We start from the raw sequence: 13118 nt of genomic DNA, 5'->3' as shown, positions 1-13118 counted from the left end.
ATCGGTTTCGCCCGAGCTTACACTTGACTTCAATTCATTTGTGTATTTTAATCATTATCTATTTGTCCCGTCTCATAAGTGTGCAACATATAAATAAACGTTTTTATTGCTTTTAATTCACTGGAAATGCGTTCAACTTGCACCGATTGATGTTGATTTGGCATTGCTACGTGTTTAAACTTTCAACAGAAGAAGCGAAAAAATATAATTTGGTGTTTACTTTGTGTTTGCACTTCAATGAATGGTTTCAAAGATTTGCATTTAAATCACCTATCGACACGTTACACAAAATTATATATTAAATACGCGTAGCAGAATAAGCGCGAAGGGTTTGGCACAAGCGAACGGCGAATAGAGATTACATAAATATATGTACATACATATGTATGCATAGTTAAGTGAATATAAACAAATACATAATTATAGAGAAAATGTGGTGAAAATGCATGGAAATTCCTTCTTCGACTGAAAATGTTATAAAATGACACGCTACTAAATTAAGGCGGACAGTTGTACTCTTGTTATACAGTGCGTATGAGTTATTTATTACAAAATGGATAGTCCTATAACTCTATAATGACTTATTTTTAATTTTTTTCTAGAAAATCTAATATTTATTTATTATTTACGTCGTTTCTCTGTGATTTTTCTTGGCAATAAATAATGAGCAGGTTCTTGAGGAAAGAAAACCAATTATAGTTTGCTATTAACACTGCTGCGCATGCCCGTAAGTTAGAATTTACAGAAAATCACGATTTCATTATTTTTGCAAAATATTTAAAATATAATTACTTTTAAGCATATAAAGTATTGAATTTCAATAATTTGAAAAATATTTTAATAACGTCCATCAGTCACTCGAAGTGAATTATTTTGAAGCGGATGGTTAGTAAACACTATATAGAGGAAACATCTCTCGGTATAATTATTTAGTATTATAATAATTGTTGTTTTATAAATGCAGTTATCAAAACTAATTTATCACTTCCATTACAACAACTAAAAAATGTATGCTTTAGTGTATGTGTAATGTTTTCAGTTATACTTAACGTTCTAGTTTTGAATTATTAACAATACTTATAAAGCGTGCCGGACACGATCTCGCAACACTAGCAATCTACATAACATTTGTATATACTGCATGTATATATGTAACATATGTACATACATATGTATTAAAAAATATTAATATTTGTATGTATGTACATATGTATGTAAATATGACTGCATGCAATATATTGTATTTGTAAGCACTACGTAGTTGTAGCACAATGACTTTGAACAATGCACTCAAAAACTATTTTTAGATCTAACGTCGCAGACTATGTTCGAAAAAAGCAATAATAAAGAAAATACAAATCAAAAAATTCAGCAGCTGTGCTGATAATCTTATTGAAATTCAGTGTAGCAGAAAAATCAATTATGAGCATTACATTATACATACAAATCTATGTGATAGTAGGAGACATGAACTTAACCTCACTCTTTAGGCATTTCAATTTATTACATATGCTAATTATTGCGATTTTTCTTTGCATTTACTATACTTTTACTCTGTAATACTTTATTTACAGTTCATAAATTTTGTTTAATTTTCAATTATTGAGTAGTCGATAAAGTCTTTTCGTATTTCTAATCAAACTTCAACTTATTTTTTTTATATTTATAATGATAAATAAACAAACAAATATGTATCATTTTGGTCGACCACTTTTTGCCATTTTTCCGCTAGAGACATTATTCCATCAGTATAAAACTTTCATCAGTGTAAATCGAAATTTCGAAATTTTCAGAACGGTAGCGAGCGAATCATTGTTGTGCAACACGAACTGATACAGCATCGTCTCCGTAAACTTCATACATTTCCTTGGTGGCTTGAGTGGCATTCTTCCCTTTTTTATACAAAAATTTCAAAATATAGCGAATTTCTTCATTATTTTCACACATTTTTGAACAGCTGTAACTTTTTTTCAACTTCCCCGAATTTAATTTTTTTGGATAAATTAAGCTTAAAATCTCACTATATGGTATGAAACAATGTCATTGATAGCACTGGAGATATATGACTGCAACGACAAAATACGAAAAGACTTTTTCGACTACCCAATAAAAGCTTGATCTAAAGACCTTGAGTGTATAAAAAATATACATAACTAGGAAAACTCTTAATTGGGTAAAATTTCATCTTAAAAACCTTACAATAACACACGCAAGACTCTCTCAGGACTGAACTTCTGATATTGCGAAAAATATTGTGATTATGTGGCATTTTGTAAAATGTCAACAATTTATTTTTAAACAAGCGAATATATTATGTACATATATATATTTAATGTCAATAAAGGAAATCAAAATTCAGTACACGCTAATAAATAACAAAAACATTTAAACTTTCCCAAGGCTCATAATAATAATAAAAAAAGGTTTTAGAAACGATTATCGCTAAACCAAAAAAAAAAACTAAACACAAGCAATGAAAAATATGTACATACATACATTACAAAAGTGTTCAGACTGCCGTGTTTTTAAGCGCACACATATGCATAGCTACAAACATAGGCAAGTAAGTATTGATGTAATTAAAGTAGCAAATTTTAATAATTGCAGTAGAGCAAATAACTTTTTATTACTGAGTGCTGTAAGTCCATGATAATTAATTTAGGATTAGAGTTTTGACAAATTATTAAAAAAACTTAATAAATGAAATCTGAGATCATATCAAACATAAAGATAATTTATCAAAAAAAAATTTTAAGTTTCAAAAAGTAGCATATTGTTTGATTTGCAACTTGTTTTTTTATTTTATTTTATTTTTTTCAAAATCCAAAAATCTGTAAATAATAAAAATAAAAGCTTTTTCAGTTTAAAAGTTGTAGGTACGTTTATTTTTTACCACCAACTGTAATAAAATTTGTATATGCAAATTTTCGCGATTCTACATTTTGCAAAACTTAAGCGTCTTTTAAATTTAATTTTTTCATAGAAATTTTTATTCTGCAATAGAATTTTTATCAAAGTATGTATATTTGAGTGTAAAAACAAATTTTTTAGGCCAATTTTTTCATGATTGGTTCTGTCCAGAAAAATGGATGAATGAAACCTGTTTTTCTCGTTTTTGGACTTCTGCGATTGAAACATAAAAACTTAATTTAAAAAAATTTTTACGTGAATGGTTTGTCATGAAAGTTTACGTACCTATACTAGAATAATGAAAAAATATTAAATAAAAAGTAATTAAAATATATTTTTTAATTTTTACCACAAAATTTTTTTTAAATAATTTTGTCAAAATAATAACATTGTCAATAAATTATAAAAAATATAGCTTTTGGACGATAGCCAGGCGTTTTGTGAACATTAAAAAAAAATTAAGCAAATTCAATCTATTCCGATTTGTTCGAGATGATAAACTTAGAATCAAAACCGCCCTTTGCAAAAACCCTATGACCATTTGTGAATGTTTTAAACGCTTTTAAATTTCATGAAACTCCGAGCGCGTTTCACGTCGAACTATATATTCAGGATGGTTTAAAATTAATTCAAAGAATATTAAAAAAATTTTTTTCTTTATTTCTCTACTGATAATCATAATTGTTATCTAAATCTTTCCTGTGAAAGCTATTAAAGTTTGAAAATGGGTGGATATACATTATAAAATGTAATGCATGCATGTTATCGGTTCTATTTATTGTAACAAAATAATTCTCGTTAAAAGGCTCTTGTTGATTTTAGCCATAAGGTTTGCGGCAAATTTTCTTAGATTTCATTAAAGGGTTTAATTTTGATTAAAGCAACATACAAAATTTACCTAATGTAGATAATTATGTTTTTATTAGTGTTATGCCTACATACATACATATATTGTAGGCAATAACAACATGTCAATACAGTAGCAAATTTTAAAATTACTGTTTGCAAATTTTTTTATTTGAGTCTTAAGTCCATGATAATTAATTTAGGATTAGAGTTTTGACAAATTATTAAAAAAACTTAATAAAAGAAATCTGAGATCATATCAAAGCGATAATTTATCAAAAAAAAATGTTAAGTTTCAATCAAGTACTCCCTATATTATTCGATTTGCAACTATTTATATTTTCTTTTTTTTTTTCAAAAATCCAAAAAAATCTGTAAATAATAAAAATAAAAGCTTTCAGTTTGCAATCCAAAGTTGTAGGTACGTTGCTATTTTTGTAACCACCACTGTACATATAAACATTTGTATATGCAAATATATTAAGGGGTTAGTAGGGAATCTGGCCTGTTTTTTTAATTTTTTTTCATAGAAATTTTTATTCTACAATAGAACTTTTTCACATATCATGAGGTATGTATATCGTGGAGTGTAAAAACAAATTTTTTCGGAATTTTTTGATGACATCTGTCGGAGAAATGGCTGGATGAATGAGATGCGTTTTTTCTCATGTTTGGATCATCTGAAACATAAAAACTTAATTTATTCTTAAAAAGTACGTGAATGGTTATCGTCCTTACTAGAATAATGAAAAAATATTGATAAATAAAAAAGTAATTAACGTTTTTTTTTAATTTTTCCCCATGTTTTTTTACATAAATTTTGTCATAACATTGTCAATAAATTATAAAAAATATAGGGACGATAGCCAGGCGTTTTGTGAACATTAAAAAAAAATTAAGCAAATCGGTTGAGTAGTTCGACCGGAATCATGTCCGCCAGTTTAAAAAAGTGTGTTTTGAGAAAAACGCTTTTAAAGTTTGAGGTGTGCACTCCGAGCGCTCCGAACGTCGAACGGTATTATATTTTTGGACCTTTTTCGAAACCTTCCAATGTTAAAGTGGGTTTCTACATTAATTCTAAGGGTATAAGGGAAAAGAAAATCCAAAAAAAATTTTTTTTTAATATTTCTCTACTGACCCCTTAATCATATGCACGCTCTTATCTAAATGTTCTCCTGTGAAATATGAAATACATATACATTATAAACAATGGCATGTAATGCATGCATGTTAGTATGTATGTATGTAAATAATTGCTGATAGGCTTCGAAGTCTTGTTCTAGTAGCCATAAGCAATTGCGGCGAGCTTAGTTTACTTAAAGGGTTTAATTGGTGTATTAAAGCAACAAGTGTAATTTACGAGATAATTATTTATTGTGTATGCCTACATACATACATACATATATTGTAGGCGATAACAACATGTCAATACAGTAGAATCAAAGCTACTGTTTGTTTTTTAAATATTGAAATTAATTACATGAGACATACAAGTGTATTGTATTTACATACAAGCATGCAAGTGTAATTCTATCAACCTCAGCGCCTTTTACTTCAATATTACATAAATTAATTGGTGCTATATGTTTTTGGGAATTGCATTTGGCGCCTTATTTTGGACAACAGAAACTGAGATTATATGATATAGTCTTACGCATTTAATTTATACGCGTTGTATTCAAAGGAAGAAGTCAAGAAAATATTTTTTGTATAGAGAACTGCCTAGACTATAAAGTAAACTCGTCAAATCAACCGAAAAAGTGATGTAACCTTTTGATTATATTATTGCTTTTGATATTAAAAAGTTGACAATACTTGTTTTCATTGCCAAAGCAAGATTACTTTAACGCTCCCGCTTTGTCTAACAATGTACAATAGCAAGGATCAGCATCTCAACATACATAAATAAGAAATAAAATTCTTAATTTATTCTTCAAAACCTATGTCATCGCCCTCAAAGAAATTCCCCTTGGCCCCAATACACTTGTGTCAGCATTTTTTCCAATCCTCGAAACAGTTGTTAAAGTAAATTTCTTCAATGCGCGTAGTGATTCACGTTTAATGTCTTCATTTGACTCAAAACGGCTTCTCCAGAAGTCATACGGAGCTAAATCAGACGAATACGGTGGTTGCGACACGATATTGGTTGAAAATTTGACGAAAAACTCACGAAGAATCAATTCAGTATGGGACGGTGCATTATCGTGGTGCAAAAACCAACAGTTGCCGGCCCATAATTCCGGCTTCCTTTTACTACTCAAACGACTCGCAAACGACGTATAATACGGAAATAGTATTTGTTGTTGCACCACACCTCGATAATCAAAGAAAACTGTCTAGTTTTTTTAGCATCGGCTTTACTTTGTTACGATATTCGGTCAATTGATCGCCTGTTTCCGGGTCGTAAGCTTAGATCCAAGACTCATCACCATTTAATTACACAATATAATACGTTTCATGACATAGGAAAGCATTGTTTCACAGGTGGTATCGTGATGCTGTTTTTTTTTTTTTAATTTAGTGATTTTTGAACCAATCGAGCTCTCCTTTTTCTTAGGCCCAAATGATCTTTCAAAATGGTTTTCACTGATCCTTCCGATATTCGCACGATCTCAGTAAGATCTTTAATTGTTAATCATCGATTCTCAAGCACGAATTCTTATGTCTTATTGACGCATTGATCATTAATTGATGTTGAAAACGTGAACATTTCGTTGAATTTGATTCCACATGCAAAATTTAATAGAACTTCTTTGTTGAATAATTTCACTCGTCGTAAAAATCGCCGAGTGCACTTTACGTATATTAGAAAGACAAGCGTGTGCTGAACACTAATAATTATTTTGATATTATATTTAGCACAGATGGTACTGACAGTCGTACCAACCCAGAAAAAAGTATTTCAACGAATGTGTCTTCGCGCGAAATTTAAACTAAAGAATCTTACTATTTTTTGTCCACTAATTTTTTTGTCAAATACCACTGCATATGTACTTATAGCAAGCCTTCAACTTGTTTACTGCAAGCTAATCTTATTCTTCGCCAATTCAATATTTGTTAATATATAGTAAAATATTTTTAAACAACTCTGTTTATATTTAGGTAGCATACATAGCATTTATTTAAACTAGTACTCACCGGCTTGAACTCTCCACAATGTGGTTAAGCATAGAAGTAGTAATGCCGCAAATATGCTCGTTTTATTCAAACCGCCGCTTCTCCGAAGGCTTGTGTGTCTTATCGACGTGTGTGGAAGTCTCATCTTGATATTGATGTGTTGAAGTATTTGTACAATTCATTTAAAACTTAAACTTGTTTGTAAACAATTTTTATTTTTGCTGCGTCAATTTTTCACTTTTGATCTCTTAACACATTATTAATGTTTTACTATACATCTTAACATATGTAGTTATGTACGAGTTTGCGCAATGAAATCACATATTAAAACAATGCCGAAAAGCGATCTGCAATTAATTTGAAATTTCATTTATGTATTTTTTTAATTAATGCTTTTTGAAAGCTTAAGTGTGAGTAATTTTACTTTCTATTACACATTTTTTTATTATATCGACACTAAAGCGCAAAATTTCTAAAAATTACAAAAAAGCATTTACAAATATTTTTTTAAATCCACTTTGAATCACTATTTCACTTCAAATAATTAGTAATTTCTTATTTGAACGAATGTTGCGCGTTTTAATCGCCTCGCACTGTACGCGGCCAAGTCATTTTGACGACTACTCATATTGTTGATATGTATTTGTTTTCAATCAAATTTTGTAAACAACAAAAACGAGCAATAAAAATCTACAATTTTTATCACAGCATTTTATGCTTATATGAACATAATCGTTCATAATTATGTGTATGTCTTGCGAGACTCTATGCTTAAACTTTTTTGCCGTATTTGCTTCTGTTTTCCACTGCATGAAGTTATCGTTAGTCGCTTTGTATCTGAAATTATAAGAAGAGAAGGAAAAGGTTATTTTATTTAGTTGCATATAGTTAATCAGCCCGTTTAGTGTAAGTACCAAAGATATGAAACAATATATATGTAAGTAAGAAAGCGGCAAAAGTTTTATACCGATGTCACATTTCTTCAATGCTAAATTAACTTAAAATTAAAATTAAAATTTTGATATTTTTCGGGCTACACATAACCCGTCCAGCAGTTATATGTTATTTCTTTCTAACTAATTTGAAGTCGCATTAACTACAGCTTTTCATAAACAACCATTGGGCAAAAATAATCGATTGTAGCTATAATACTCTTCACAAATAAAAACGTTTCTTTAGTGGTCACAACTAAACAATATGTTCGGAGAATGTAGCATAACATTTATAGGGTCTCCGACGTTTCTTTCTGGGTGTTCCAAGACTTCGCGGCAAACTTAGTATACGAACATTGCTAGTTGACTCATTTATATACAAGTACCTATCATCAATATTTATTTTGTCGTCTTCAAAGTAATCCCCACCACATGTAATGCGAACTATTTTTTCAGTCCTCGAAACATTACTCATAAGCACTTATATCTTCGATCGGCTGAAAAAGGGTTCCGCGGAGCGGCAATTTCAGTTTGAGGAACAAGAAAAAATCACACGGAGCCAAATCTAGTAAACACTGTGGTGGATCGATGGTATTCATTGCGTTTTTGCCTTTAAATTCGGTCATAATCGTGATTCGATGCGATGCTGTATTATCATCGTGTAAAATCCATGAATTGTTCTTCCATAATTTCGGCCATTACGGTGGTTGTTCTCACACAAACGACTCAATACGGCCAAATAGAACTCCTTATTGATCTATGTCCTTTCGGAACAAATTCATGATGCTTCAAATCACGAATATCGAAAAATATAATGAGTATCACCTTGATTTTTGAGCGACTTTGGCGTGTTTTTTTTAGTTTCGGCTCGTTTTTTCCTCTCCATTCCGATGATTGTTGAATTGTTTGCATGTGAAACTCATAAACCCGTATCTCATCGTCAGTTGTAATGCTCTCTTCATGGAGAGGGATCGGAAGAAGGTGGGATCGAAATTCGCACGATCAGGCATGTCCAAAGAGATCTGTTTATGGTGCTCTTTTTGAAAAAATTCAGTTTTATCAGGACGAGTCGAGGAATAACGCGTTTTATGCCCAAAATATTAACCAAAATCATTCGAACGGACACGCGAGAGATATCGAGCTCTCTTGCCATCTCTTTAAGCTTGCCTGACGATTTTCAAGCACCATATCTTTCATTTTTTTTAATATTTTCATTATTTCATCAGAGGTCGAAGATCGTCCAGAACGAGGAATGTCTTCTACGATCTTTTAAGGTATGTCTTTAACGATCTACGTCTTTGAAGGCTTGTGTTTTTGGTAAAACTGAATCACCGCAAACGAGATAGTTAGAAATAATAAAGTTAGAGATACGAAATTTGAGATCGCGCTTATATTTGGCATTGTAATTAAAGACAGTCCTACTAACTTATCAAAAAATACATTTTTTTGAAATAATATTTACCCGGGGAAATTAAATTAAAATTTCCTTTTACTTTTTTGACATAATGTATTATTGTACTTTATAGGGTCTCCTATGTTTCCTATTGGGTGGTACAAAACTTCGCGCCAAATTTAATATACCCTGTTCAGGGTATAAAAATGAATATGCTCTGTGCATCATGTTGAGAGTATAACAACAAACTTGTTATCTACAAGTACATTTATTATTTATAAAATAAAGTCCATAATATAACGTAAAAATGCTTCTGAGAATATGGTGATAAGAAAGCATTCTGAATATACAAGTTGTTTGCGAGTATTCCCAATAACGAGAGGGTCTCATATTTTTCTATTGTGTGCCAGGAAATTCTCCAACGTGGTTGGAAATTATTGCATATTTCTTTAGCTCGATTTTTCAAATATTTGCGACACTTTTAGCTTAGGTTATTTTTGAGCGAATGGTTTGCTTCGAAACACATCATCTTCACTTTCATATGCATATGTTTGGCATTGCTTCACTTCTTTGGAATGTCAGAATCAATTTTTCAGTGTATTAAAAACGATTAAAAAGTCACAATATTAATTCGGAACTTGGTGCGGTAATCATATGAATATACATACATATGTGTCAAATAATATATAAATTATAGTCGGTATATGTATGTATGAGCATAGACATACATATGTAAATAATACATATAAATAAATGCGTACACGCGTCTCGAATTAAGCCTCGAATTAAGTAGCCTCTATTGTGTCAAATATGAAAAGCAGACTTTGCTGTTATTTATGGATATTGTTATTCATGCCCATAGTTACATATATGGAACGGAAGTCTCGAGTTTTTGGTGCAGACATATTTAGAAAAGAATGCAATTGAGGAAATTCTACAGATTTAAGTAATATAGTGGCGCTCGTATATATACATACTTATTTATAGAAAATAATCATTAGTAATTAGGTTAATTTCTAATAATACATCTCAGTAATTTGTACTGAAGCATTTGTATACATATTGTATATACTGCTTGTATTTCCATACATATTGGGTAGTCGAAAAAGTAGTTTCGTATTTTCTCAATAGATGTCGTTGTAGTCCTATATCTCCAGTACCATCAATCACATTGTGTCATATCATATAGAGTTGGAATGATGAGATTTTAAGCTTCATTCTGCCATAAAAAAAAATTAAGTTCCGGGAAGTTGAAAAGAGTTACAGCTGTTCAAAAATGAGTGAAAATAATAAATGCCACTCAAGCCACCAATGAAATTTCTGAAGTTTACGAAGATGGTGCTGTATCAGTTCGTGTAGCACAACAATGATTCGCTCGCTTCCGTTCTGGAAATTTGAATGTGAAAGATGCGCCTCACACTGAACAACCTATCGTTGAAAAAGTCGATGAAATTATGGAAAAAATTGACCAGAACCTTCACATAAGCAGCCATGACATCAGTAAGGAACTTAACATTCATCATCAAACCGTTTTGAACCATTTAAAAAAGGCTGGCTACAAAAAGGCGCTCGATGTTTGGGTACCACATGAATTGTCTGTGAAAAATTTAATGGACCGAATTAATATCTGGATCAAATATGACAATAATGTGTGAAAAAGATCATGGTGGCGAAGCTCAACAAATGGTCGCGAAGCCAGGATTGACGCCTCGAAAGGTTATGCTGAGTGTTTGGTAGGATTAGAAAGGAGTCATCCACTATGAGCTACTCCAGTCTGACCGAACGATTGATTCTACACTTTACTGTTAACAACTGATCAGATTGAAGCATGCTATCGAAAAAAACGGCCAGAACTAATCTACAGAAAGGGCTTCGTCTTCCATCAGGACAACGCTAGACCGCACACATCTTTGATGACTCGGCAAAAACTGGGAAAGCTTGGTTGAGAAGTTTTGATGCATTCACCATATAGCCCTGAATTTGCACCATCGGACGACCATTTGTTTCAGTCAATGCAGAACTCCCTTATTGGAGTAAAGTTGGCTTCAAGCGAAGCCTGTGAAAATTGCTTGTCGCAGTTTTTCGCCAAGAAACCAGAAAAGTTTTATACTGATGGAATAATGTCTCTAGCGGAAAAATGGCAAAAAGTGGTCGACCAAAATGGTACATGTTTGGTTCATTAAAGTTCATTATAAATATAAAAAAAAAATAAGTTTAAATTTGATTAAAAATACGAAAAGACTTTTTCGACTACCCAATATATGATTTGATATTTTGATAAAATTTCGATGGGAAGTTAACTGGGAACTAACATTTGCCGGCAAAGCTATCACTGAAAACCATGCCGTTATTAAGTTAAAATTTAAATTTCGATAAAAAACCTATTCATAAGTAAACGTATATATGTATGTTTTTAAATAATATGTTTGTATGTTTTCAGTCATATGTACATATCTGCAAGATGTTTATTTTTTATGTAATTTTTCCAAGAAAGTACGAGATTACATCGCAAGCTTTATTTCCGCTTTCAGCATAAAAACGTGCAACAAAAATCTTAAAATTAGATAAAATTCTGAAAATTTGCAATTTATTATAAAATCTTGCATATACATACATACGAATCTTAAAAAGTATTAAGGGTTTGACTTGACATTAAAAGCAATCTCGCAAACTTGTTGACAAAACCGCAACTCACAAGTGTGATTTTGCAAAGCATTCAAGTATAAATAAATACATTTATATTATATTTATCTGAGAAATGCTTTGCGGTACAGCAACAAATTCATTTATGAAACCAGTGCCATTGAGGTCCAACCATCAATGAAGACATACTTATACCACGAAAACCATCAATAAAATGTTCTTAACCGCAAAGGATAGTGTGCATATTTGACATGTAGGAGTAAAGGTTGAAAAACCGAGTAGCAAGCAAACTTGAAGCAGATAAGTTGAAATATTAATTATTAATATAATATGAAAAATTTAATTGTTCCTGTACATTTGTATGTACAGTGTATATTGGACCTATTTAGGTACGATAAGGCTAGTTGGTAGTTGTAGTTGCTAGATATCAAATCATTTGGGTGCAATAAAAACAACTTTGCATACGACCCATACAAATATACACCTGTATGGAAGAATTAGTATATACATACATATTTATACTCGCATGCCTTTGGATTTGAGAGAAATAAAGTAAATGTAGAGTTTAAGGCCATACACTCTCTGCATACACTTCCATACATACGTATCTAACAATTTAGGTGCACACCGCATAACTAAAGAGATAAGAACTTTTATAATTTAATTAATATAATAAAAAACGTCATTTGTGCACATATCATACGAATGCACATATGTATATGTATATAATACATACATGAGAAACAACAAAAGAGCAAACGGATAAAAGCTTAACATTCTATTTGCATGCGGTAGTGGCGCACCTTAATAGCAGTACAACAACAAAATAAAGAAAAAAAACATGAAATAAAAAAAAAATGAATTTTATACAAACAATGAAACGTAATTTTTGTTGTTATTAGCTTTAGTTCACATTTTAATGTAAGTGCACTACCTTTTGCACTTTTCCTACTTTTCGGAAGTTTGGGTTTCTCTTAGCTAAAGCAACAGACTATGTCAGTAGTAGTAGTAGTTTTGTTCACCTAACGGTTGTATGTATCATCTAAAACTAATCGAGATAGATATAGAATTTTTAAATGATCAAAATGATGAGACGAGTTGAATTCTGAGTAACTGTCTGTGTCCGTCCTTCTTTGCAAGCGATAACTTGAGTAAAAATGAAGATATCCTAATGAAAATTGGTACACGTGCTCCTTGGCCAAAAAAGTGGCCAAAAAATTTTGAAAAGAAGGCTGTGGACCCGCTGATAGGTTTAAAGTACATATCTCCTAAATCGT

At 31.1% G+C, this 13118-nt stretch overlaps 1 protein-coding gene across 9 annotated transcripts in view; it reads right to left on the bottom strand.

The window, feature by feature from the left end:
* The window catches only part of LOC126754238 (vascular endothelial growth factor receptor 1), a 70204-nt gene that overhangs the window by 19861 nt on the left and 37225 nt on the right, over nucleotides 1-13118 (bottom strand). For 8 of the 9 annotated variants that reach the window (XM_050466228.1, XM_050466221.1, XM_050466227.1 and 5 more), the window contains exons 3-4: nucleotides 7371-7710; nucleotides 6895-7220 (exon numbers count right to left, since the gene is read on the bottom strand). In XM_050466228.1, coding sequence (XP_050322185.1) covers nucleotides 6895-7018 — 124 coding nt within the window. In that variant the 5' untranslated portion in view covers nucleotides 7019-7220; nucleotides 7371-7710. The remainder of the gene's footprint in view (nucleotides 1-6894; nucleotides 7221-7370; nucleotides 7711-13118) is intronic. The other variant, XM_050466222.1, reaches the window with a different exon arrangement.

Source organism: Bactrocera neohumeralis, chromosome 3 (genome assembly GCF_024586455.1).
Source record: "Bactrocera neohumeralis isolate Rockhampton chromosome 3, APGP_CSIRO_Bneo_wtdbg2-racon-allhic-juicebox.fasta_v2, whole genome shotgun sequence".
Classification (NCBI taxonomy): Eukaryota; Metazoa; Arthropoda; class Insecta; order Diptera; family Tephritidae; genus Bactrocera; species Bactrocera neohumeralis.
This window is presented reverse-complemented; position numbering and strand designations above follow the sequence as displayed.